Below are 24,215 nucleotides of genomic sequence, written 5' to 3' on the forward strand. Positions count from 1 at the left end.
CTGCCCACCTCCCACCAGCTTGGTGTTCAGCTGATGGTTTAACACTCAGTTTCATGTTTATATGTGTATTTTAATGACTTTTGTTGGCTGCCTCAGGAGGGTTTCTACCATAAAATATGAGATCCAAATGTGTTAACTAAGTTAACTTAATTGTGACTGGGGATTTGGACGCAGGCTTCCCTGCCCCCGCCCCCCGCCCCCCGCCCCGCTGTCCTTATCCAGCGCTCTGACCGATAGTTCACTGGCTCTTTACCAAGTGGTAACCTACCATGAGAGAGACACATTTTACCACTCAGTAAACCGGGCATCCTGCCAGCGTGGCTCATCTTGCAATAGGAGCAGATTAGAAAGGAAGGAAGGAATTGGGACTAATTAATTTGGTCTACCTGCATAGAAATTTGTGACTGGAGGGTCTCACTGTCTTGGTTAGGACAGTTCTAAGTTGTTGTTTCATAAAAAGCCTAAAATCTTTAAAGCGCTTGTATGTATGTTGACGCATAACTTATTTTTATATTTACTTTTTGCACTTACGTCCCACCTTTCCCTTATCATGGAGCCCCAGACAGCATATGTGTAGTTCCCATCCAGAAATTGACCCTCCCCAGGCCTACTTAGCTTCAGCAAGGTGGTGGCCTTCTGTGCCTTCAGAACAGACCCTGGGTCTAGCATTTTGGGGCAGGCTCATAATCTATTTGCTTTAGCTGCATCATTTTAGAGAACACGCCCCCCCCATTTATGTGGGAGTTAAGTTCCAGGGATCATGCCTAAAGCCAAAATCACATACAGTCAGTGGCCTGTGGGATTGCCAAAGTCATTTCCCCCAGAACCCCTTTCCTCCATAGATAGATAGATAGATAGATAGATAGATAGATAGATAGATAGATAGATAGCTATGACTTGCATAAAGCTGAATGCGCACAAGTTAAATGTGTGTATGTTGCAGGCTTACTGTAGTTCCCTGTCCTCAAGAACAATTGGAAAGGAAGGCAAAGGAAAATTAGAAGTAGTTGCTTGAATAAGGAGTCACAGTGCACAAACCACACTAAAGCAAGCTGGTTACAGCTGATAATGATATGATAGCATATGAATACACTAGTTAGTCCCGTGCTGAGAGGTGCATGTGAAGCTACCACTGATGTATGCACTTGGTCAGTAGCCGTGGCCATTGTCTCTCTCCTCCCCACTAACATTGTGGCGATCCCCAACAGGTGATATTGAAGGCAGAACCAGTGCACCCCTTTGGCCTGGCCGTCTATGGTGACTACATCTTCTGGACAGACTGGGTGCGCCGTGCTGTGCAGCGTGCCAACAAATACGTGGGCTCCGACATGAAGCACCTGCGCATTGACATCCCCCAGCAACCCATGGGCATCATTGCTGTGGCCAATGACACCAACAGCTGTAAGGAAAACACCTTGCCTCTTGGGGTGGTGGCGCAGTTGGAGAGTGACTCCTTTGGAAAACACAAGATGGGTAGAATGGTGCTCCTCTCTTTGCTTACCCTCCAGTTCTCCTGTGATCCTTGTAGGCTCTCAAATTGTAACCTTCATCAGCGATTCGGAAGGAGAAGTGGCCCTTTCTTTCTCTCTGGTCCTCAGCAGAACTCTTAGAGCTACCTGCACCTACCCACATGGCTTGCTCTGTTGTCCATCCACAGTGCTGGTGCAACCCTTGTTCTTTCCCTGATGGAGATTTATTCCATTTCGGCAAGTGGAGCATATTGCATCCCTTAGGCCAGTGATGGCCAAACTTGGCCCTCCAGCTGTTTTAGGACTACAATTCTCATCATCCTTGACCACTGGTCCTGTTAGCTAGGGATGATGGGAGTTGTAGTTCTAAAACAGCTGGAGGGCCAAATTTGGCCATCATTGCCTTAGGCTATATGATAGATTGCCGTTTCTTTGGCTCAGCTTTGTTTGGGCTACGCACACCCAAGAGGGAGGGAGGGAGCAAGCGCACAGACAGGTGTCCACTGGGATGCAAACTGTGTAAATAAATATCCACCTAGCCCAACACAGCAGCCCTCCAGGAAGTAACACATGAAAGGTACAGTAGTGTTAGTCTTCAGCTGTTGTTTCCTTTCTAACCTCCATATGTGGTAGTTAGAGAGATGTTTTTTCGAAACATGGAGGCTCCATTCTGAACTACCATAAATAATAGACATTCTGAGCTATCATAAATAATATACATGGTTACGTCTCTTTTCTCATGAGTTTAATCCTTTTTATGCTAGTGACCCACACAGGTTAATTTTGTTCTGCAAAAGCAAGTGTTCCCATGCACCCAGCTGCAGAGTAGAGGGAGGAGGGTGACCTAGTCTGGAGCGACCTGTGGCTGCTGTATGACAGCACCAGGGTTCGGTTCCAACACATTGTGTCTATGTGATGGTTAGAGCTTTCAGCCTTGAGCTCATCATTCAAGAAGGTTGCCAATTGGTGTGAGGCTGCAGCATAAAAACAGAGAGGTGGTGGTCAGACTTTGGCCACAGTTCTCTGCATGTTTACTTGGGAGTAAGTTCCAGAGAACTTAGCTGGGCATGCTTCCAAGTAAATATACACATGGTTGGGCTGTAGAACTTCCTTTGTTCCTCTCAGACCAGACTGTTCAACCCATATTCTCCCAACTCTGATTTTGCTGTAGCTGTTTCTCTTCCATTCTGTCTCTTCTACCCAGGTGAGCTCTCTCTGTGCAGAGCAAACAATGGTGGTTGCCAGGACCTATGCCTTCTCTCAGCCAAGGGTGAAATCTCCTGTTCTTGTCGCGGTGACAAGATCCTTCAGGAAGATCTTACTTGCAAAGGTGAGCACCCATATGAAGCACTTGTATGGGGCATATGAAGGTCATATGGTTGTGTCTGTTTCCACGAGATACATCCATGCTAAGGGGCATGGTAGGGCAAAAACTAGAGTGCTGTGCACAGGCTGGAGGAAAAGGGAGGGGCTGTTTGTTATATTTCCAGATCCGGATCATCTCCTCTGTTTTGACCATGGAATTACATGTTGATATTTTACAGCATTGGTAGTTGTACACCTTAGCAGAAATGAACAAAGCAATTTCTACACACATGCAAACCCATGGGTTGCAGAATTATGCAGAATTTCTGCAACAGCCTCTCACAGGCTCTGCCACCCACTAATCTACCAGTCTGGCAGGTCTCATGGGCCCTAGATCTGTAGTATTGCATGAAACATCCTCTGTCTGGAAATGCGTGTAATATGTAGCTGTGTTTGTGGGATTACAGCAATTCCAGAATATAAGCAGGGCAACAGCTTCAGTATTTTGTGCAGACCAAAATAAGAGTGTTTGATCTGGCAATTAAATAATTAATATGAACTCATTTATGTGCAAAAGAAGTTAGAGTGGAATGCAAAAAGGCACAGAAAAAATATCAACTTCAGGCTTCACTTCTGGCAGAAGACTGGCCATCCACCAATAACAGCTGCTGGGTAGCTCAGTTGGTAGTGCATGAGACTCTTAATGTCAGGATCATGAGCCTCCTGTTGGACAAAAGATTCCTGTATTGCAGGAGGTTAGATGACCCTTTTGGTCCCTTCCAACTCTACAGTTCTATGATTCTAAGTAAAACACAGCTGTGAATATGGCCCCCTTTTTAGAAGTTTATTTGGGATGCATGAATCTCTCAGTGCTCTTGATGCCACTAGTTCCTCGTCATAAGAACACAAAGAAGAGCCCTGCTGCATCAGACCTCTCTAGTTCAGCATCTCACAGTGGCCAGCCAGACACCATGGGGAGACCATAAGCAGGACATGAGCACATCATAAATATGACTTGTGCAGAGGGTCATAGTGAATGCATATAAATATTCTGTGGTGATTTTTGTTCATATGCCAGTACTTCTTAGAAGCTTAGGTTATTAAATGGTATATAAATACCTCAATTAATCAACTAATTAATTATATTCCCATTAAAGCAGAATATTACTTTGACCTGATAACCCTCACCCCACCCTCCATCCCCACTCCCACCCCCACTATTCTGAAGGTGCCTTTCACTTGCTGGTACCAGTTCCAGCATTTCCCCCTCCCAGATGTCAGGTGCAAGTGTACAGGTGGTTGTGAACGTGAGACACATCTGAAACAGTCTCCTGTGAAATGAAATGCTGGGCTCATTTTGCTTACACTCACCCCTGTTCTCCCTTCCTTAGCGCCCAACTCCACCTGTAACGTGCTCAATGAGTTTGAGTGTGGAAATGGTGACTGCATTGATTTCAGCCACACCTGTGACGGCGTGGCCCACTGCAAGGACAAGTCGGATGAGAAGCAGTCCTACTGCAGTAAGGCTCCTTCCTGTGCTCCTCCTGCTTTGCTTCTTTCCTCCCTCTGCCTATGGATAAATTGGATGCTTCCCCTTGCACCCATGGGGGCTAATAATGTGGCTTGCACCATAGGTGCCACTTTTCCTTTTTCCTCTGACCATTTGGGGGGAAAAAATTCATCCCATGGTTAACATGAGAGAAGTGGGTTGGGTTGGCTGGAGTGCTGCCCTTCTTGTATCCTTGGGAGAAAGCAGAGTTCTTAAGGTCTAAAGCTCTACACACAGCTGTTGTGATCCACCCTGAGCTCTATGGATGAAGGGCAGTATACAAAATTAATAAAGAAGAACTACTACTCTCTGTAGTTTACAGAGAGTAATGCAAAGCTCTCTCTCTCTCTCTCTGACTGATAGATATGTCAGTCAAGTAAAATTTCCCACACAAATGGTTTTTACTCTTTTTTATAGCATTAGTGGTCTCTATTTGCAAAGTAGCATCTTAGAGGGACATATTCATTATCACCCCTGTGTTGTGAGAATGGGGCCGCTAAAGCTCTGCTGGATCAAACCAAATGCCTGTGCTTTCCACATTGGCCAGCACATTGGCCACATTGGGAAGCTCACAGACAGGGCTTGAGCAGGTAATAGCCCTCCCTCCAGCAGTTGGTGTTCAGGTGAAGACTTCTACCGCTGGACCTAAATGAATTGTGAGTTCCAGCAGATGAAGAATACAATAAGTCCTGCCTTATAATCTACTTCTCTTTGCCACAGCCCACATTGTGCTGAGCAGGTGGGAGAAGGGCCCTCTTTGCCACTCTACACCCAGATATTTCCATTGGGCAGAAAACACTTGGTGCAGGGACATGTTTAGATTCTGCTTTAAGAAACTTTAATGTGGCTGAAATCTACATAAGCCTTCTCAGTGGGACTCTGCTAGGTTGAATTCCATGCATCCATCCATTCATCCATTCATTTATTCTCCCTGTGTGTGGTCCTTTTGCACACATACTCACTCACTCACTCACTCACTCACTCACTCACTCACTCACTCATACGTTTTATGTTGCAGACAACCGCAAATGTAAGAAGGGCTACCTGCACTGCACCAACAAGCGTTGTGTGCACAGCAGAGACTGGTGCAATGGGAGGGACGACTGCGGGGACAACTCAGATGAAGTGCCTTGCAACAGTAAGTGCTGTTCAGGAGGGCTACCCCTGCTAGCTGTCAAGGTTAAGGGGCAAGGAAAAGGTTTCATTGTGTTCCCCTGCTCTACTAAGCATTTGTTTGCACTAGCCTTACGGAGCTGCAGTTTGGCTTCCCTGTTACATTGTGTTACCTAATATTTAATGCTTGATGCAGAGCATCCAGCAGACATAAGACTTAACCACGGAGAGTGCTCATCCCTTGTTGGTTGTCTTCATCCTGATTCATGCACAGGGAAACAGTGGTTTAGGTTGACAAGCTAAGCCCTGTCCTCAGAGGACATTATTCAGCTCTCTAAAGTACCTAATCCTGTTGCCAGCATATTGGTGGGTAGAGTGTTGGATTTAGACGAGAGTTAGAAAGCCACATTCGGCCACCTGGGTCCATCAAGTCTGTCAGCCTAGCCTCCCTCACAGGGTTGTTGTGGGGCCATGTATGCTGGTCTGATCTCATTGGCACCAGATTGGCATACAAAATGGATGTGATGATGGCGATGATAACATGCTACCCATTCATTTCAGAGACTAGCTGTGCTGCTACAGAGTTTCGTTGCCGGGACGGGACTTGCATCAGTAACTCAAGCCACTGCAACCATCAAATAGACTGTGAGGATGCTTCAGACGAGATGAACTGCTGTGAGTGTTACGCGGGCATGTGAAATGCTGTGGCACACACTTTTCTACAGGTTCCCCCCACCCCACACTTCTCTCTCGCATATCAGCTCTTTTCCAGTTGGCCAGGGCCAATCCATTCTGCTCTTCCCTCAAGAAAGAGAGTCCCTGTCGCTTCCCAGCCCCTTCCCCATTGAACATCAGCTGACATGTCTGCTCTTGGCAGCTCATCCATGGCAGGCATTTAGCTGATTGCTTTGTGGCAGTCTTGAAAGAAGTTGGGTGAAGAACTGTATATCTGTGTGTGTGTGCAAAGCAGGTGAAGATGCAGATTGGGAGGAAGAAATCATGCAGCTCTGTTAGAAAAGAGCAGCCATAGAATCATAGAATGTTATAGTTCAAAGGAACTTAGAGGTGATCTAATCCTGTCTCCTGCTCAGTGCAGGAATCATCCTGCTGCAACATCCCTGCCAGATGAAAAGAAACATGCAAGAGGAAAAGAGCCAGGCAGTATGCATCTGCATTGCCATTAGGGTCGGGGTGCAGAAGCTGTGGCTCTCCAGACATCATTGCACTCTTCACTTCCATCAGCCCTAGCTTGCATGGCCTGCAGTCAGGGAGGATCAGAGTTGTAGTTCAGCAACATCTGGAGGGCCACAGATTCCCCATCCCTGCAGCAGGGACTCTGGAGTTGCGTATGAAACTTAGAACATCCCAAAATTTCCACCAGAGGTTCCCAAAGTAATCAGCAGGGTAGACTAGTGTGCCACAAGGAAGACTGAATTGTAGGTTGAAAACCTAAGCCACTGGACCACATTGAATACACTGACCACTCCATCACCTGTTGTAGCATTATTCAACCTTGCAGGATCATCTTATCCCACACATGCCCACTGTTGCAAATGCCATACTCATTCCCCAGTTATGAGAAAGCAAACTTTTAATGTGGCAGAACCTGTGCTTTGGAACTTCCTGCCTATTGACACGAGGCAAGCACCTTCCCCTTTGGGCACACATAGATGTTGGCATGTTTTTAATCTTTGTTACTGATAATTTTAATTATTTATAAATGTTTTAAATTAATTTAGACTGGATTTGTTGATAATTTTTTGTAAACCACTTAGAGATTTTACTACAATTATGTGGGGGTGTAAAATACAATTTTAATATATGTATGTGTATCTATTTATTGAAACTTTGGCTTCCCAGATGTTGTTGGACTGCAACTCTCATAATCCTGAGACAACTTGGCCAATGGTCAGGGATGATGAAAATTGTAGTCCAACATCTGGGGACCCAAAGTTGAAGAACACTGGCCTTTTGGATTGGGAAGTTCCCATGCAGTATTGATTCCCCACTCCCACCCCCACTAAAGCATGAGTGGCAACATCATCCAGAGGAAAGGGAATGTTCCCTGCCACAGCCTGTACTGGAGGTGTCAGGCACAGAGGAATCCTAGAAGCATTACTGTTACTATCTGGTCCTATCCCTGATCTTTGTCTGATAGGGTTAAAGGAGAGGCGGTATACTGGGAGGCAGTATTCACTGGGCCAGCCACTCCTCTTTTCGTTGTTCTGGCAGTTGAGTGAGAAAAAATATGCATGTGCATGTGTACATCTTTTTGAGTAGAGTATGTCAAAAAAATTAAAGACTGCAGCCCCAACTATCAAAAATCTGGGAAACACTGTTTTGCAGCCCTAAAATTTGGCACACCTGCTGTTGGAATGGTTTACACAAAATAAGTGCCATTCTATCATGATTCACACACAGTTTACATGACTGCACGATTTGTTTCGTCTCTTAATAGCCAACACGGACTGCAGCAGCTTTTTCAAACTGGGAGTAAAAAGTACCGCTTTTCAGAAGTGTGAGCACACATCCATGTGCTATGTTCCATCCTGGTTGTGTGATGGCAGCAATGACTGTGGAGACTACTCAGATGAGCAGAACTGCCCAGGTGAGCTGAATGTCTGAGACTAGCCCTTGGACTGGCAGGCGTTGGGCCTTGGGGGGACAGAGGGGCACTTCGACTTGGAGAGAGATGGAAGCCTTGCTTTTAAGCTGAAGGAGAGATCCTCCTCTGGTTGGCATCTTCTGGCCTTTATACACCTTCCTTTCAGGGAAGCCAGATAAAATGGGGAAATCCAAACTGAGCAGTACCTTCCAAACAGTGTGATGTTCCTCACCCGCCATTTCAAGAAGAAAAGGAGGACTACCTTCTTCCATATCAGCTCAGTATTTGTTTTCATCAAATCACAGAATTGTAGAGTTGGAAGGGACCATGAGGATCATGTAGTCCAACCCCCTGCATTGAAGGAATCTTTTTCCCAACATGGGGCTCCAACCCAAAAACCTGAGATTAAGAGTTTCATAGCTCTACTGACTGAGCTATCACACTATTAACGGGTGGGAGAAGGAGGAAAATAAAAATAAACCATGGAACGGCTGTGGAACTGCAATATTTACCGTTGTTGACTCTCCTGCTTGTAAGGTGAAATGTACAAGAATCACTGGTTACTGCCTGTTTTGTAATTTCTTGCTTTAAAATTAAATCCCTTAAAATGGTGGTGGTGGGGATATATCTCTAGGTGAGTTCCATCACTCCCTGATTGATTGATTGATTGATTGATTGATTGATTCTCTCTCCTCCTTCCCCGCCTTCCCCAGGTATTGTGAGAAAGTCCAAGTGCCCAGCCAACTACTTCGCCTGCCGCAGTGGGAGATGCATCCCCATGACATGGACCTGCGATAAAGAGAACGACTGTGAAAATGGCGAGGATGAGACACACTGCAGTAAGTAGTGTTGCACCTGCACTGTGACTGTGAGCAATAGGATTGGTTCCTGCAGCCAGGAATTTTAGAGTTGGAAGGGATAGTGGAAGTGATCTAGTCCAAATGCCTTGCTCAGTGCAAGATCCAATGATTAATAGATATTTAAAGGTAAAGGTACCCCTGCCCGTACGGGCCAGTCTTGACAGACTCTAGGGTTGCTTGCTCATCTCACTCTAGAGGCCGGGAGCCAGCGCTGTCCGCAGACACTTCCAGGTCACGTGGCCAGCATGACAAGCTGCATCTGGCGAGCCAGTGCAGCACACGGAACGCCGTTTATCTTCCCGCTAGTAAGCGGTCCCTATTTATCTACTTGCACCCGGGGGTGCTTTCGAACTGCTAGGTTGGCAGGCACTGGGACCGAGCAATGGGAGCGCATCCCGCCGCGGGGATTCGAACCGCTGACCTTTCGATCGGCAGATATTTAATAGATATTTAAATAGCATTATTATTTATTGTGCAAAAATGCTGGAGAAGCGATTGGGAATTAGAACTCTTTTCAAATCCTTAGGGTGGTTTAGGTTTTGGTTACAGAACTGCCTGTTTTCCCCCCCAGATAAGTTATGTGTTCCAGTGATGTTTGAATGCAAGAATCACCGGTGCATCTCCAAGCAGTGGGTCTGTGACGGTGCGGATGATTGTGGAGATGGCTCTGACGAGGACCACCGTTGCAGTAAGCCTTCACTTCCATTTTAGGAGGGAGAGAGGGAGTGAAGATGGGAAAGCAGGAGGGAGAGAGGGAGTGAAGATGGGAAAGCATTCTGGGTCTTAATAATAGAATTATGGAAGGACTTTTAAAAAAAAATGTCATTGTATCCAGGTCTTTGCCACAAAGCAAGGCCATCTATCCACTGGCCCCTCCTCACCTCCCAAATATCAGCATATGCACCCCTGATCACAGCGAAGAAGAAGAAGAAGGAAGGGCTGTGATGCAAAGGAGGCGTTATTATAGGACAAATACTTTGGGATAACATGCACAAATGTACCAAGCTTCAGTACTGCAGTGGGAAGCATAAATAATTTTGAGGTCATGTGACCTGGGGGTAGGGTGGGGGTGGGATAATTTCCAGAGACCACCTCCAACAAAAAAAGCCCCCATTGAGTCACCTGAGAGGAAGTTAGCAGTGTGAGCTTGAATACCAGCATCCTGTTCCAGACTGGAGCAGTTCCTGATGAAGAAAAGCCCTCCAGCTCTGGAAGGCAGGTGGTTTTCTGGCAGGCCAGAGCAAGAAAGGACTGGGTCCTCGGTCCCCACCCCCGCTCTCCATTTATTTATTTCCTCCCACCCAGCCATGCACGCAGCAGGTTTTCCTTGCCTATCAGGCTTTGGGAAGAAGGCACAAGGGCTCTGGGAACATCCTAGAGTCCTCATGCCTCCTTCCCAGAGCTCCATTCCTCCAGGAGCTTTCCAGAGCCAAATAAGCAGCCCTCCACCTTGTGGGGGATGGCAGTTCTGGGGGTTCCTGGCTTTACATGATTTCGTCTTTACAGGTGGACCCCCGGAACAGAACCCTCACAAAAGGTGCCAGTTGCCTGTAGTGTTGAGAGCAGCAGCAGCAACCTCCTTCTACCTGAGTACTTATTTTGACTCTGTTGAGTAATCGTCAGTCTCTTTACATATCCCTTTTGATCAGTGGCTTCTGCTCCTCCAGGTCACAGCACTTGTGCTGCAGGTTCCTTCCAGTGCCCAAACAGCTACGTGTGTGTCCCAGAACGCTGGCTGTGCGATGGGGACAAAGACTGCAATGATGGAGCTGATGAGAGTGTGGCTGCTGGCTGCTGTGAGTCACTTCTTCTCAGTGCTCAGATTCTGATCATGATCACATGTCAGATGGTTTCTTGCTGACTTATTCCACTAGTTCCCTCAGACTGGCTTGGGTGGTGTTGCATTTTCCCTTTTCCTCTTCAGTATACTCTCCTCAGTGCTGAGTGGGAATATGGGTTAGTGTTAAATACACCGTGGAGGAGAGAGAAAAGGGATTCAGTGGTAGGTATGAAATCCTCCCTAGTGGCAAGTCACTGGCCCAGTTCACGTGCCACAGTAAACCATAGTTGATGGTTTAACACAGAAACACCTGCCCGGGCAGTCTGTCTCTTCCCCGCAAACATATCGCGTCCAGTGCTATTCCAGATCACCTATTTCGATATGTCTGCCTCTGTGCCAAGCTGCGTCACATTCCTCTCAACTTCTTCGTAGCCTGGGTTCCTTCCATAGTTACAGAGTAGACTGCATTCTTATCAGTCTGAAGAGTCATAAATTACAATTCCTGCATTTCATCCTCCAGCAACCACCGAACGATGTACCGAGACAATCGCAATCACAAATCAAATAAGCATTCAGTCAGTAGCCAAACAATCCCACACTTCCCAACACTTACCTCTTCTCATTAATCGAGAGAGGGCAGAAAAAAGCAAAGGCAGAAATCTCAGTGTAACATTAAACCGTCTGCCCTCCTCCTTCTCCATTCTGCTGCAGGGATTTTCCCTCAAGACGTTAAAATTCCATTTAAATGCCTTTAGAAATTTCAATTCTTACACAACAGCTGATTAAGTCACAGCCTGCATTACATGTCTTGTCCAGTGAGTGATTCTTAGTTTTCCGCAATTAGTCAAATTGAAGGAGGAATCTTTCCATTCGTTATGGCAGCCATTCTTTGGCAGAGGATTTGCTCCCGGTGTCCCCCCTCATTCTGCTTTCTAAGGGTGCAGTCGTGGAGTCAAACGACGTCTGTGGGTGCTATAGCCTCCCCAATTCTTCCCAAGGAGGTCTGGGAGAGGTCATGCCTCATTCTCCCCTTCCCCTCTGCCAGAATTTCTTTACAACCCCCAGAGGGACTGTAACTGTTTGTTAGGAACATTAAATGTCCAGGGATGTTATAAATGTTAAAAATGATGTGTGATGCTCTTTAAAGTTTGAAGGAGCACATTTTACATGCTACAAAACTAGTAAATGTCCAAATGGTTATTTAATAAGAGGGGCAGGGTTGCAAAAGAGAATAAGGGAATGTGACTACACATGTTGTGATGTCTAATTTCAGTGTACAACAACACATGTGACGAACGGGAGTTCATGTGCACCAACCGGCAGTGCATCCCCAAACATTTTGTGTGTGATCATGACCAAGACTGTGCGGATGGCTCTGATGAAGCCCCAGATTGTGGTGAGTACAGACCTAGAACAAGAGAGTAGGCAAAACCTTCCAAGTATTCTCCAGTTCGGGTTTTTGGATTGAAAGTAGATATTTCAGGGTAAGGGGCATATTTCTGGAAAAACATAGTGTGCTTGTTGCCACTGTTTCCCCGCATGTTAATTTATTTATTTTTCATGGAGTCTCATGGGTGATTCCATACGGTTGGGGGATCGCATAGTAAATGAATGGTGTCCCAGTGCTACATAGCCAATCAGACTGGCAAGCACAGCTGGCTGGAAGTGAGAGCAAGGGAGGACCGTGTAAATGACTGGGGTTCAAAAAGTGGTTCTCTGAGGTCTCCAGTTGTTGTTTTTCATTTGTCAGCTCTCAGAGACTGTCTAGCCTTCTGTGTTTTGCCCTCCCATCACCACTGTGTCCTTTGGTCATGGGGGCTGACAGTGTGTCCCAGTTTCAGCCTCTATTATCCCTGATGACTTTGTAATGGTGCGCCAATCTGCACTCCTATGAGTAGCAAGGCTGGGAAAGCTTCTGCTGAGCCTCTGCAAACCCAGCCAGGTTTAACATAAGTTCTGAGCTTGATGGACAATCACTTGATCTCAGATTCTTCTGAGTGGGCACATGGTTAGTAGTTGCTTTTCTGAATAATTTCCATGCTTGGATTTTATTGGTTTTTTATGGTTCTTTGTTTTTTTCAATTTCCTAATTTTTTTATTAGACTGTTTTGGACTGTGGGTGCCTGGGCCCCAGGGCCCCCTGAAGATGGCTCCAGTGACAGGATGCATCCCCATTTACTTTGCCTTCACATGCATGTTGACTCTCATATCATTGGAGCTTGTTACATAGTAAGAAGAGGCTCATGTTTTAGCACAGCCTGACTTTCCCATCTCCCCCACCTTCCCTCTTTCCCCTCAGAGTACCAGACATGTGGCCCCAACGAGTTCCGCTGTGCCAATGGCCGCTGCCTGAGCAACAAGCTTTGGGAATGCGACGGCGAGTTTGACTGCCATGACCAGTCCGATGAAGCCCCAAAGAATCCCCGCTGCTCTAGTCCTGGTAGGCTCTGTGATGGGTAGGGAGATGGGAGAGGCCTGACTGCTTGCGGTTTATTGTCTTTATTTTGCATTTAATTGCAGCCTCCCCACACCTTCCATTGGTCATGAGATGTGTTACAGACTACACTTGAATTCTTAATTGTAATATTTTGATATTGCAGTTATTTTATCATGAATATTATGAAACTGTTCTGAGTTGTATTTTTGCATATGAATATTACATGCAGTGTGTGTGTGTGTGTGTGTGTGTGTGTGTGTGTGTGTGTGTTTTCTCATGCTTTCCTGTGTGAAACCCATTGAGTGTGTCTGTGGAAAAGCAGTACCCAAGGTGGGACTGTGGTAGGGAGTAGACCAGCCACATTTAGAGTGCTTCTGTTCATTCACATGTGGTGGGGTAGCTTTTAGGTTGTGTAGAGAGAATCATGACTAGTCCATCAGGAAAGGTGGGTGTGGAAAGAGAAAATCTCACTGCTTTGAGACCATCCCTGGCATCTCCTTTCTAAGGCTGTCCTGTCTAATTCCAGAGAGCAAATGCAATGACACCTTTTTCCTGTGCCGTAATGGGCAGTGCATCTCCAACGACCTGCTCTGTGACAACCAAAACGACTGTGGCGACGGTTCTGATGAGCTGAACTGCTTCATCAATGAGTGTCTCAACAAGAAGCTAAGTGGCTGCTCCCAGGAATGTGAAGACCTCAAGATAGGCTACAAGGTTGGGCCTGGTAGTTCATTCTCCTTCGCTGGTGGTCGTACTTAGTTGAGCCAAAGGCTGTTGTGGTGTGCTTTTTCTGGAGAGCCACTGAGCGCAGCTTTGCCATCACCATTGTTGTGGCAGTTTCCCCCCTTAAGCCGGTGAGGCTACAAGGTGATGCTGTGTCTGGGACAGCCCTCCCACCAGGTGGGGGGAGGTGGCAGGTTTTACAGGGGTTGCTATTAAACATCAGCAAATTGTCAACTGTTTGGTTTGTATGCATTTTTTGCCGGAGGGGTGGGGCTTAGTTCACTTGGGAACAGCCCTTTGCTTGTCGTATAGAAGGTCCCAGGTTTATTTTTTGGCACCTGAACAAAAAACTTTGCTTCTATGCCAGTTGCGTCTGCCCAAAGAGGAAGGCAGGGGAGGGAGAAAGGGAGTCATGGCTAAGTTGCATTTTCTATAAACATGAAAACTAGAAACTTAACTTCAAATAAGCAAATAAATCTGACATTCCCTTGGTTTTATCTCAAAATGTGTATTATAAAAAGAGGTCTGTTGTAGGGAAGGGCACTATATTCTGTTCAGCCTGAGAACAGGGCGTCAGAGCGCAATTCCCATGTCTGTGTGAATGGGTGGAGGCATGCCTCTTAACCCGCATTGAATAGAGGTGGGTGTCACTGCCTATAAACCTGTCATGACTTTCTGCTGCCCCCTGCAGTGCAGATGTCGCCCCGGGTTCCGGCTGAAGGATGATGGAAAGACTTGCATTGACATTGACGAGTGCACAACCACCTACCCCTGCAGCCAGATATGCATCAACACGCACGGTAGCTTCAAGTGCTTGTGCGCAGATGGCTACCTACTGAAGCCAGATGACCAAACAAGCTGCAAAGCTGTCACAGGTGAAGCTGATCCTCAGTGCTGTGAATGTTCTTAGAGATCAGCAGAAAGCAGAAGGGCTCTGTCATTTGTTAGGGCAAGTGAAAACTTTGCAGCACAGGCCAGATGGCCATGGACCATATGGGAGTCTTCGCCTCTCTCTGTGCATCCCAGGAGCCCTGACCACATATCTCCTGTGCTAGGTAACACGGGGGTGGTTGTTTTGGCTGCATTGGGATTGCTGAGGGGCAGCTGAGAAGGGAAGGGAAAGCACCCCCTCCCTGGTGATACTGATGCACAAAAGATCACTTTCCTTGTGCTGCTGTTAGTGGGTGCATCTGCAATGCTGGAGCATAGGCGATTAGATCATCCATTCCCCAGAGGTTCCAGTAAAAGACTACTGACCCCATACTGCTGTTACTAACTGGGGCACACCGATCCTGGCTGCATCAGGATTGCTCAGGCATGGAGGTTTTATCCCCAAATCTGTCTGTCCCTCCGTCTCTCTCTATCCACCCCATCTCTGTCACACATGCATCGAAGTTCTGAAGCAACTGCTAATAGCAGTATGGGAACAGTGATCTTGGCTGCTTCAAGAGCACATTGGTGGTGAGGTTGCATTGTGTGTGCATGTGTGTGAGAGAGAGGGGGTTACATGTGTGTGCTTTGGGGGGGTGTTGTCTGTGTAGAAGTGTGAGTGCAAATGTGAGGGTATGGGTGAATGAGTTTGGGAGCAAGGGGGGTGCCAGCCCTGGCCCCACCCACCAGTAAGTCTGGCCTGCAACCACCTGCCCATGGCCACATTTGGCCCTCAGCAGCAAAAAAATGTCATCCATCTCTGCTTTGGGGTTTGGTGGGATTAATCTGAGTATTGCGTATGGGCAGGGCTGGCCCAAGACATTTTAGCACCTGAGGCAAAACACAAAATGGCACTTTCTCCCTGCCAGGGAAGAAGGAGTGAGTGAAGATCTACATCAGCAACAAGCAAGGGAATAAAGATCTAAATTGAGATCTGCTGCCTCTGTGGATCCTGCCGCCTGAGGTAGTTGCCTCACCTTGCATCACAGGCGGGCCAGCCCTGAGTATAGGGTGGCAGGTGCAAAAGAGGACAGGGAGCTCCTGCACTTTGAGTTATGTAGAAGATGGAAGTCACATCTGTTGTTCTCCTCTACACAACAAATAACAGTGCAGGAGCCCCTGCCTTCTTTTGCACCTGACACCCTACTTAAGTTGAGAAGCAGCAGCTTTAAAAGTCAGTCAGTGGTGTGTATATTTGTGTGAAATGGCCCTTATTGCAGTCATACCAACATTAGATGTGGCTTCCTTAGAGGTGGGTGTGCCCTCCTTGTCACTAATCCCTCGCTTTCTTTCTCAGATGAGGAACCCTTCCTGATCTTTGCTAATCGGTACTACCTAAGGAAGCTTAGCCTGGATGGATCCAACTATACACTGTTAAAACAGGTAACAAGCTTTGTAGGAGGAGGAAGTTCTGTACGAGCAGATTTTTGGGGAAAGTATTTTCTTGTATTGTGGCTTAGAAAATATCCAAGCAGCATTCCCCCCCTCCCCCCCCCCCGACACACGACCACTGTGTTGATTGCCACTTCTGTTCTGCTCCCAATTACCTGCCTTGTGCCTGCTGGCCATGTTTCTTTCCCAGCCCCCTTCCATCTGATATATAATGTGACCCATTTAAGAAAGAGTGTTCCAATAGGTAGTTGGACATTTATGGTGGTGGCTTTGTCCGGCACTCTACCAGGTGTATGGAAAGCCTGGGTGGGAAAAGACTATTTCATGGCAGAGTGCCATACCTGTGAAAAAAGGAAAGTGCCTCATTGCAAAGCATCTTCATGATTGTTTCCGTTGTGGAGCCCCTCATTTAGAAATAGCCACTCGCTCGAGAGCAGCTTATGCTTGTGGACAGCTTAGCTTTCCCATGGCACTCTCAAGGCGGTTGTGCCATGAGACAACTGCCACAGGAAAGAAGTTGCTATCTAATGAAAAGCCCCTGTAAGCTCAAGGCTTACCCACAGAGCACACTGCCGGCTGCATCCCTGCATGAGTCCCTGCTCTGGCTGTGCCTCCTTCCAGCCAGGTTCTAGTTGGGGCTGATTGCTGTCTCACATAGAACTGGTTCACTTCCCGGTGCAGAGATGCAGCAGAGTTACCTGTTCTCGGAGGGTGCTGGTTGTTTCATCTTTGCACACAGTATTGCCTCCTCCTAATCAAAGGGCATGCCCAGAGGAGGGTCTCATTTAGAAATGTACCTTTTGCCAGGGGCTTTATAACTCAGTAGCAGAACATATCCTTTACATGCAGAAGGTCTCAGATTCAATCTCCAACTTCTTCAGGGAGGGCTGGGAGACACTTCTATTGGAAGCCCTAGAAAGCCATTGCAAGTCAATGTGGATAATGCTGAGCCTTCTCATGTTCCTGCACCCTAAAAGGAAGCCAGTGGGGGAGGTATAAGAGTGAACTGTGTCTTCATTTGTCATTTTGGGTGGTGGGGAAAAGCCAATGTGGCTACACAGTGTCATCATAATTTATTATGATTGTTATAGCACTTTTCCTGAGTCCAAAGAGCTTCGCATGCATTATCTAGTTGTAATCCTTGCAACAAGGATTATTATGTGCCAAATTGACAGAGAAAGCAGCTTGCCTAAAGCAACCTAGTGAGCTCATGATAGAGGTGAGACTCAGACTAAGGACTCAGCCCTCTTAGCTGCAGTGCTGTTGTTCCTGTGACATAAGAACTAAAGCCTGTCTCCTCTCTCGGGGGGCTTAGGGGCTGAATAACGCTGTGGCTTTGGACTTTGACTACCGGGAGCAAATGATCTACTGGACGGACGTCACAACACAAGGCAGCATGATTCGTCGCATGCACATCAATGGCAGCAACGTACAGGTGTGACACCAGTGTCATTTGTGACCATCATCTGAGGCCCCTCCACCCTTCAGAGGGTGGCAACATGAAAACAGGCCTTTTCTGCAGTGGCTCCCTGCTTGTGGGATGCTCTCCCCAGGGAGGCTTGCCTGGCACTTTCGTTGCATATCTTTAGAAACCAGGCAAAAACATTCCTCTTCTCCCAGGCCTTTGGCTAATTAAATATACGGCCTTTTAAACTGTGTGTGTGTGTGTGTGTTGGCTGGTTGTTATTATGATGTGTATTTTTGTGTGTTATGGAAGGACCGTAACTCAGGGCTCACCCGCACTTTGCTCCATGCTTTCTAGGCACAAGTCTGGGCTTGCCAGGTTCAGGTTTGAGCAGTTTGTTGGTTTGTTGGCCCCACACTTTTCCCCAGGAAAACTGCTGAATCGGAGCAAATGGCAATCCATGGAAAACCCAGTTGCCATTTGCAGCATTTCAGTGGTAAAATGTGGGTTTTCCCAAGGCAAGCACCGGGACAAAAACTGCTCGAACACAAACTTAGAAAGTCCAGACCTGTGCCTAGAAATGAGGCCTCTGTGGCAGAGCACCTGTTTTCCATGATGTCTCCAGGTAGAGCTAGGGTTGTTCCCTGTTTGAAACCCTGGAGAGCCACTGCCCATCAGTGTAGAAAATACAGGGCTGGGTGACCCAGTGGTCTGGCTCAGTAGAGACAGGTTCCCGTGTTTCTGTGTTTCCCTCCCTGTAGGCTCAGGATCAGCTCCCATGCACTCAAGCAGTCTTTGCTGCACCACATCACAGACCTATGCAGGGCTTTCTTGTGCTTAACCCTTTCCCCTCCTTCCCTACCCACCCAAAGGAAACCAGTTTGTCTAAAAGCAGCCTGTCCACAAAAGGGAAGGCATTCCTTTGACCAGAGCTTCCTTTAGTGTGTTCCTTCTTTCACGCTGTTATTTGGTCTTGTGCATTTCCAGGTTCTGCACCGAACGGGGCTGAGCAACCCTGACGGCCTGGCTGTGGACTGGGTGGGTGGAAACCTGTACTGGTGTGACAAGGGAAGGGACACCATTGAAGTATCAAAGCTGAACGGCGCCTACCGGACTGTGCTGGTGAACACAGGGCTACGGGAACCGCGGGCGCTGGTTGTGGACGTGCAGCATGGGTAAGTCTGTTGGATGGTGTCTGGGGCAGTGCCCAGGTTTTAAGCAGTTTAGGAAGCACTTAAGCTTTATCTATTACTCTCATGTTTAGGGAAGCTTTTAATATTTAATGCTGTATTGTTTTAACACTGGATTGGAAGCCGCCCAGAGTGGCTGGGGAAACTTAGCCAGATGGGCGGGGTATAAATAATAAATTATTATTATTATCATGAACACTCTTTGTCCATGAACTCCCAAGGAACAAATTAATATATTGTGCTTTCCAATTCTTCTGAAATCCCATCCTTTTAAGAAAGAAATATTTAGCCACTGAAGAAATCAGAAGTGGCAGGAAGCTTGGAGTTAAAGATAAACTATGGTTTAATGCAGAGGTTCCCAGACGATGGTCTGTGGACCACCAGTCATCCACAAGCTTCATTCAGCAGTCCACAACATGCCTGTAGTTCAAGATTGGAGCCAGCACATCTGTCACATTAAATACTTACATCAATTTTTAAATTGACTTTTTATTGCTTCTTTTATTTCTTACCTTGTACTTCATTGTATTTCAAGTTGAATTATATGGAATTAAAATTGTAATACCATGAAATACAATATATGAGAAGTAAAAGAAGGAATAAAAATACAATTGAAAATAATTCAGCATCTAGCAGAGCAACATTACAGTTGCTAAGATGGTAAGCAGAAGAATCATTAAGTAGTCCACCAAGATCCTCAGTCATTTTCAATTAACAAGAATGATTAGCCTGCTCTGTACACTGCTGAAATTGCACCCAACCTGCTGTTCCCTTTTAAAAAATGAGAGGAAACAAACCAGAGGCTGGCCTAGCATTATGTGTGAACCAGCATTTGTAGTTTGTCTCTTTCTGAACCAATCACATGGTTTGTTTGTAGAGAAACAAACCATGAGCTCTAGTTTGCATATAATTCTAAACTGGCCTCTGGTTTCTCTCCTCCTGATTCCATAAAGGGAGGAGCAGAGAAAGCACAATCTCAGCACTGAACATGCTGCTCGCTTGCATTAAACTATAGTTTATTTTTAGCTATGGTTTATTGTTACATGGAAACAGGGTCTTTGCCTCGTTGTAGTGATTTTTAATATGCTTTGTAAGTAACTCGGAGAGCTCTTGTTGCTAGTGGGCTAAATGAATGAAAGAATGTGTGGAGTGACCACAGCTGCTGCTCTATGTTTTTGCTCTTTTGTTACTCACTCCCGTTTGCTCTTTCCTAGGTACTTGTACTGGACAGACTGGGGTGACCATTCCCTGATTGGCAAGATAGGCATGGATGGCACAAACCGGAGCGTCATTGTGGACTCAAAGATCACCTGGCCCAATGGCCTCACCCTGGACTACGTTAACAGCCGCATCTACTGGGCTGATGCCCGGGAGGACTACATTGAATTTGCCAGCCTGGATGGCTCTAACCGGCACATAGGTAAGAGAGCTGAAGGAACTGTGAAGCTTATGTTCGAGAATAATTTTTTATTAACCGACCAATCACTTCAAATCAAACCAAATTACATAAATTCCAAATTACACAGCCGAATTTTAAATTTTTGTTGGGGATACCCATATTTCAAGTTCCGAAGGGATCCAATCAACTTCTTGCTTCTTACTGCTGTTTTAATGTCCACAAATCTAACCTTATGATGTTCACAGTACTATCCAGTCCTTTCTTATTATTTTTCCACATCTCTTCTTGTTATTTTCATATATTTTTTCTTTCTCTTTGTGACCTCTGATAGTCTCCGCAAGCTGGTTAGAACAGTTTGTAATCCTGCGTGGATATTTTTTTTTTTTATCCAGTAGCCATATCCAGACGTTTTCCATATAACATCACTTCCATACATCAAAACAGTCTTAGCGTCAATAATCTTCACCAATCTGCCTCCTTTCTCAAAACCTCTGAGGAGATTCACTAGGAATGCAGTCTGAAAACAAGTCCATTCTTCCTCCCGGCTATAAATCCTTTGGCAAGTTGGCGACTCCGAATTAATTGCTGCCCCGTTCCCAAAAGCTCTTATTGCTTCTCGGTCTCCATAAAGCATACTTTGGGTTAAAGTTTATCTCCACACAGACCTTAATCATCCTGCTTGGGTCAGTTCAACCGACGGTTCTAATGAGGAGGGGTTCTTGTAAATCACATAGAAGGAAAGTAAAAAAGGTTTTCCCGCCCCATTCAGCCCCGTTCCCAACATACCCCGCCTTTGGTGTATCTTCATCGTAAAATATTTCTGTTTCTCCAGCCCGTCGTCTTCTTTCGCAGAGGTCACTTAAATTAGCAGACTTCACTCCCCTTCTTCACTTGAAATATATGCATTTGCTTCTTTTGTAATTAATTATTCCAAATTGCTGCAACTAGTGCGCGATCAGAGACAGCGTCCAGGAGAGCCGAGGTCCACACGGGGGCATTCTGCCTAGGGCCCTCACCCCCTTCTTTCGAATTAGGGGTGATTTATGGGCACAGCAGGCAAGGGCAGTTTTCCCCATTTCCTTGGGGCAACAAGGGAGGCTGCCTACTCCCATAACAGCCTCTTAATTACCCCGTGTGGGTCGGAGAGATGGTATTGTCGGCCATCTTCCAATGCGCCCCCTAGTGGCCTCCCTGTGAAGCTTATGTTCATATGCACATTGGTTGAGCCGAGTGGCCATAACTTCCATGGGTTGGGTACCTAGAGGCAGTAGCTCAGTTGCCGAGCACATAGCTTTGCATGCAAAAGATCCCAGATTCAATCCCTGGCATCTCCAGGTAGGGCTAGGAAAGAGCCCTGATGGGAACCATTTAGAGCAACTGCCGTCAGGATGGAGCCTATACTATAGACCCGAGGGAGCCAAGGTGGTCCCTTCCAGATGCTGTTGATCCATCAGCTCCCATCATCCGTAATCAAAGGCTATATTGCCCGGGGCTGCTGGGAGTTGGAGTCCAGTGATAGCTGGGGGGCACCATATTGGGCAGCTCTGCTATAGACAATACTAAGACAGTGCTCTGATTTGGTACAAGACCCTGGGAGGAGAATGTTAATTGAGTGACCAGATTTGGGGAATGCATCTAAGGCATTCCTCCTGAGCCCTTGTACAGTTCCAGTGTAGTTGCTAAAGGGATGATCTGAGAAGGCCCTAATTCTAACCTTGCCATGGCCAAGGGGTCACGTAGCTGGCTCTTCTTCCCTGGCTAATCTTACTTTCTGGTTTTGGAGACTGGCTTGGGTGGGAGAGTGTTATTTAAAGTTGTTGGGATGGGGTGTTATTGGAGGAGCATTGCAAGCATAAACAAAGTTAAGCACCCTGTTTCTGCTCACCGATTCTGCCTTGCAAATGCTTCCTTCCCTCAGCCCCTGAAGTAGCAAAATGAAACAGGCTTGGAACCCCTTGGGAGGTGTAGTTCCACTCCTAACTTTTAGCCCTCTGGCAACAGCATATAAATTACCTATATATTGTTCTGTTCCCTTTTAATCCCAGTTACTTCTTATTGTCTGTTTTTGGTTTCCTGTGTGCTTGCTGTCATTCTCTATACCGTCCTCATTTGGAGGGTGTGGAATGTTTTAGAACATTATCTTTAATGGATGAGTCCTTTTGAACAATAGACGATTCTCTCAGCACCCGTCATTGTTTCCTCTTTCTCTTCCCTCACCCCCACTCCCCTCAGAAGTCAGTGTAAAAGCTATATGAGTGTTTAATTATAAGGTTTGGGTACTCTCTTGTATTGCTTATTGGGTATTAGGCCAGCCATAGGCAAGATGTGGTTTAAAAATAGACAGAAAGCTGTTTTTATCCAGACTGACCTGACCAAGTTAAATGATCTTAGAGCAGCTCCGTGGTATTATATGGTCATGGCACTGCTCCAATATCATTTGACTTGCTGAGGATAAAGACACCCTTTTGTCTATTTTTATTTTTAAGTATTGCACCACCAAGGATGTGTATTTATCAGATCTTTCTAAATCCTCACTGAGGAGCACATTAACCATGTCCAAGGCAGTCCTGGATGGTGTGATTATTGAAAAAAATCCATTTAATTTTCACACACTGAATATGTTGTGAGGTGGAAGCTCTGTTGCATTATCTGTTACACCAATTCACCTATAAGAGGTTTAAGATTAAAATCTCTGGAACAATTGCTCCTTCAAAAAATGTTACTGGTCTAATCAGCACATTCTTGTTTTGTTCTATGCAGTCATATGTGAGTGGTGATTCTTTTTCTTTTTAAGTAATGTGGTTAAGTGTTTTACTGCTTATCGACCCACCAGAATTACATTTTTACATGTACATCCCCAACTCCCCTCCAACATTTTGGCTTGCAATTTTGACACATTAATAAGTGGAACCAAGCAGTGGCGTAGCATGAGTTGCCAGCACCCGAGTCCATGCAGAAGTGGGGCTGGAGGGAGGGAAGTGGATGCATGCACATTCAACTGCCTAACGGTGCCTGCGTCACCCAGGAGACTGCAGCCGCAGAGATAAGAAGAGCTGTCGTCTGGAGAGGTCACTTCCTAGTTCACACAGAGGAGCTGTTTTCCACAAAGCCCAATGACAGAAGCGCACAGCTGTATTGAGGCAGCACCCCTAGCCATTTTGCTCCCAGAGCAATTGCCCCTGTGGCCCTCCATGCTACACCACTGGAACCAAGGGTTCCATGCTCTTAAACACAATTATCAATGAATGTGCTATCTGAAGGAAGAACTTCATTCTACCACCACATCTCACCAGGTACAAAATAGAGCATGGCTGAATGAGAGATCCCTGCAACAGATGTGCATCCTTGGAGGAGGACGTGGGTGTTGCTCCCAGCTGTGGTTGGGATGAAATCTTGAAAGTTAATCTCCAATTTATTTGGGAAGCCTTGGTGAAAGAGGGAGGCAAAACTACCTCCCCTCTTTCATATTTCAGGAGGATGGTAGGGGGAGGCAGATGTTAAAGGTGAGGCAGCGTTCCTCTCAACCTTTCATAGTTGCTGGCTACCAGCCTTCATTTCCCATGACCTTTGGAGCAACAAGTGGCCATGAGTTTGTGCCCCTATCCTTGAGATCCCAGCAGAAATGGCTGAAATCCAACTCCCTAAACTTTTACTGTCCATGAATGGAGGAGTCAGTTCAGTCCAGTCCTATCCACAAAAACACTGCACGTTTGCCATGTTTAACATGTGTGTCATGGCCTTGACCTAGAACAGGCATGGGGAGCATGTGTTGCCCCAAATGTTGCTGGGCTCACTGGAGCTGATGGGAGTTGGAGTCGGACAACATCTGGAAAGGCACAGTTTCCCCATTCCTGGTCTAGAGCCAGGCACACCCTCGGTTAGTAGTCCTCTGGACTCCAGATTTCCACTTGAGTTCTGCATCCTTGCCACCCAGTGAGAGCCTCTTTCTTCTCAGTCAAGGATTTGACTGAGAACAGCACGAATCAAAACTTTAGGGAAACCACGGAGGGAGGGGAAGTCCTAGGTTGACTGATTGAGTGTAAAACCTGGAATGTTGT

General features: G+C 46.4%; 1 protein-coding gene across 5 annotated transcripts in view; it reads left to right on the top strand.

The window, feature by feature from the left end:
- LRP1 (LDL receptor related protein 1) overlaps nucleotides 1-24,215 on the top strand; it is a 318,544-nt gene that overhangs the window by 257,638 nt on the left and 36,691 nt on the right. For all 5 annotated transcript variants that reach the window (XM_081851654.1, XM_081851656.1, XM_081851655.1 and 2 more), the window contains 17 exons: nucleotides 1,209-1,401; nucleotides 2,674-2,799; nucleotides 4,166-4,294; nucleotides 5,342-5,461; nucleotides 5,998-6,111; nucleotides 7,895-8,044; nucleotides 8,755-8,880; nucleotides 9,473-9,589; nucleotides 10,569-10,697; nucleotides 11,955-12,077; nucleotides 12,981-13,121; nucleotides 13,645-13,832; nucleotides 14,533-14,716; nucleotides 16,069-16,154; nucleotides 17,479-17,598; nucleotides 18,556-18,743; nucleotides 19,973-20,178. In XM_081851654.1, the coding sequence (XP_081707780.1) occupies nucleotides 1,209-1,401; nucleotides 2,674-2,799; nucleotides 4,166-4,294; nucleotides 5,342-5,461; nucleotides 5,998-6,111; nucleotides 7,895-8,044; nucleotides 8,755-8,880; nucleotides 9,473-9,589; nucleotides 10,569-10,697; nucleotides 11,955-12,077; nucleotides 12,981-13,121; nucleotides 13,645-13,832; nucleotides 14,533-14,716; nucleotides 16,069-16,154; nucleotides 17,479-17,598; nucleotides 18,556-18,743; nucleotides 19,973-20,178 (2,440 nt within the window). The remainder of the gene's footprint in view (nucleotides 1-1,208; nucleotides 1,402-2,673; nucleotides 2,800-4,165; nucleotides 4,295-5,341; nucleotides 5,462-5,997; nucleotides 6,112-7,894; nucleotides 8,045-8,754; nucleotides 8,881-9,472; nucleotides 9,590-10,568; nucleotides 10,698-11,954; nucleotides 12,078-12,980; nucleotides 13,122-13,644; nucleotides 13,833-14,532; nucleotides 14,717-16,068; nucleotides 16,155-17,478; nucleotides 17,599-18,555; nucleotides 18,744-19,972; nucleotides 20,179-24,215) is intronic.

The sequence above is a fragment of the Podarcis erhardii genome (assembly GCF_964252035.2).
Source record: "Podarcis erhardii genome assembly, chromosome: 2".
Classification (NCBI taxonomy): Eukaryota; Metazoa; Chordata; class Lepidosauria; order Squamata; family Lacertidae; genus Podarcis; species Podarcis erhardii.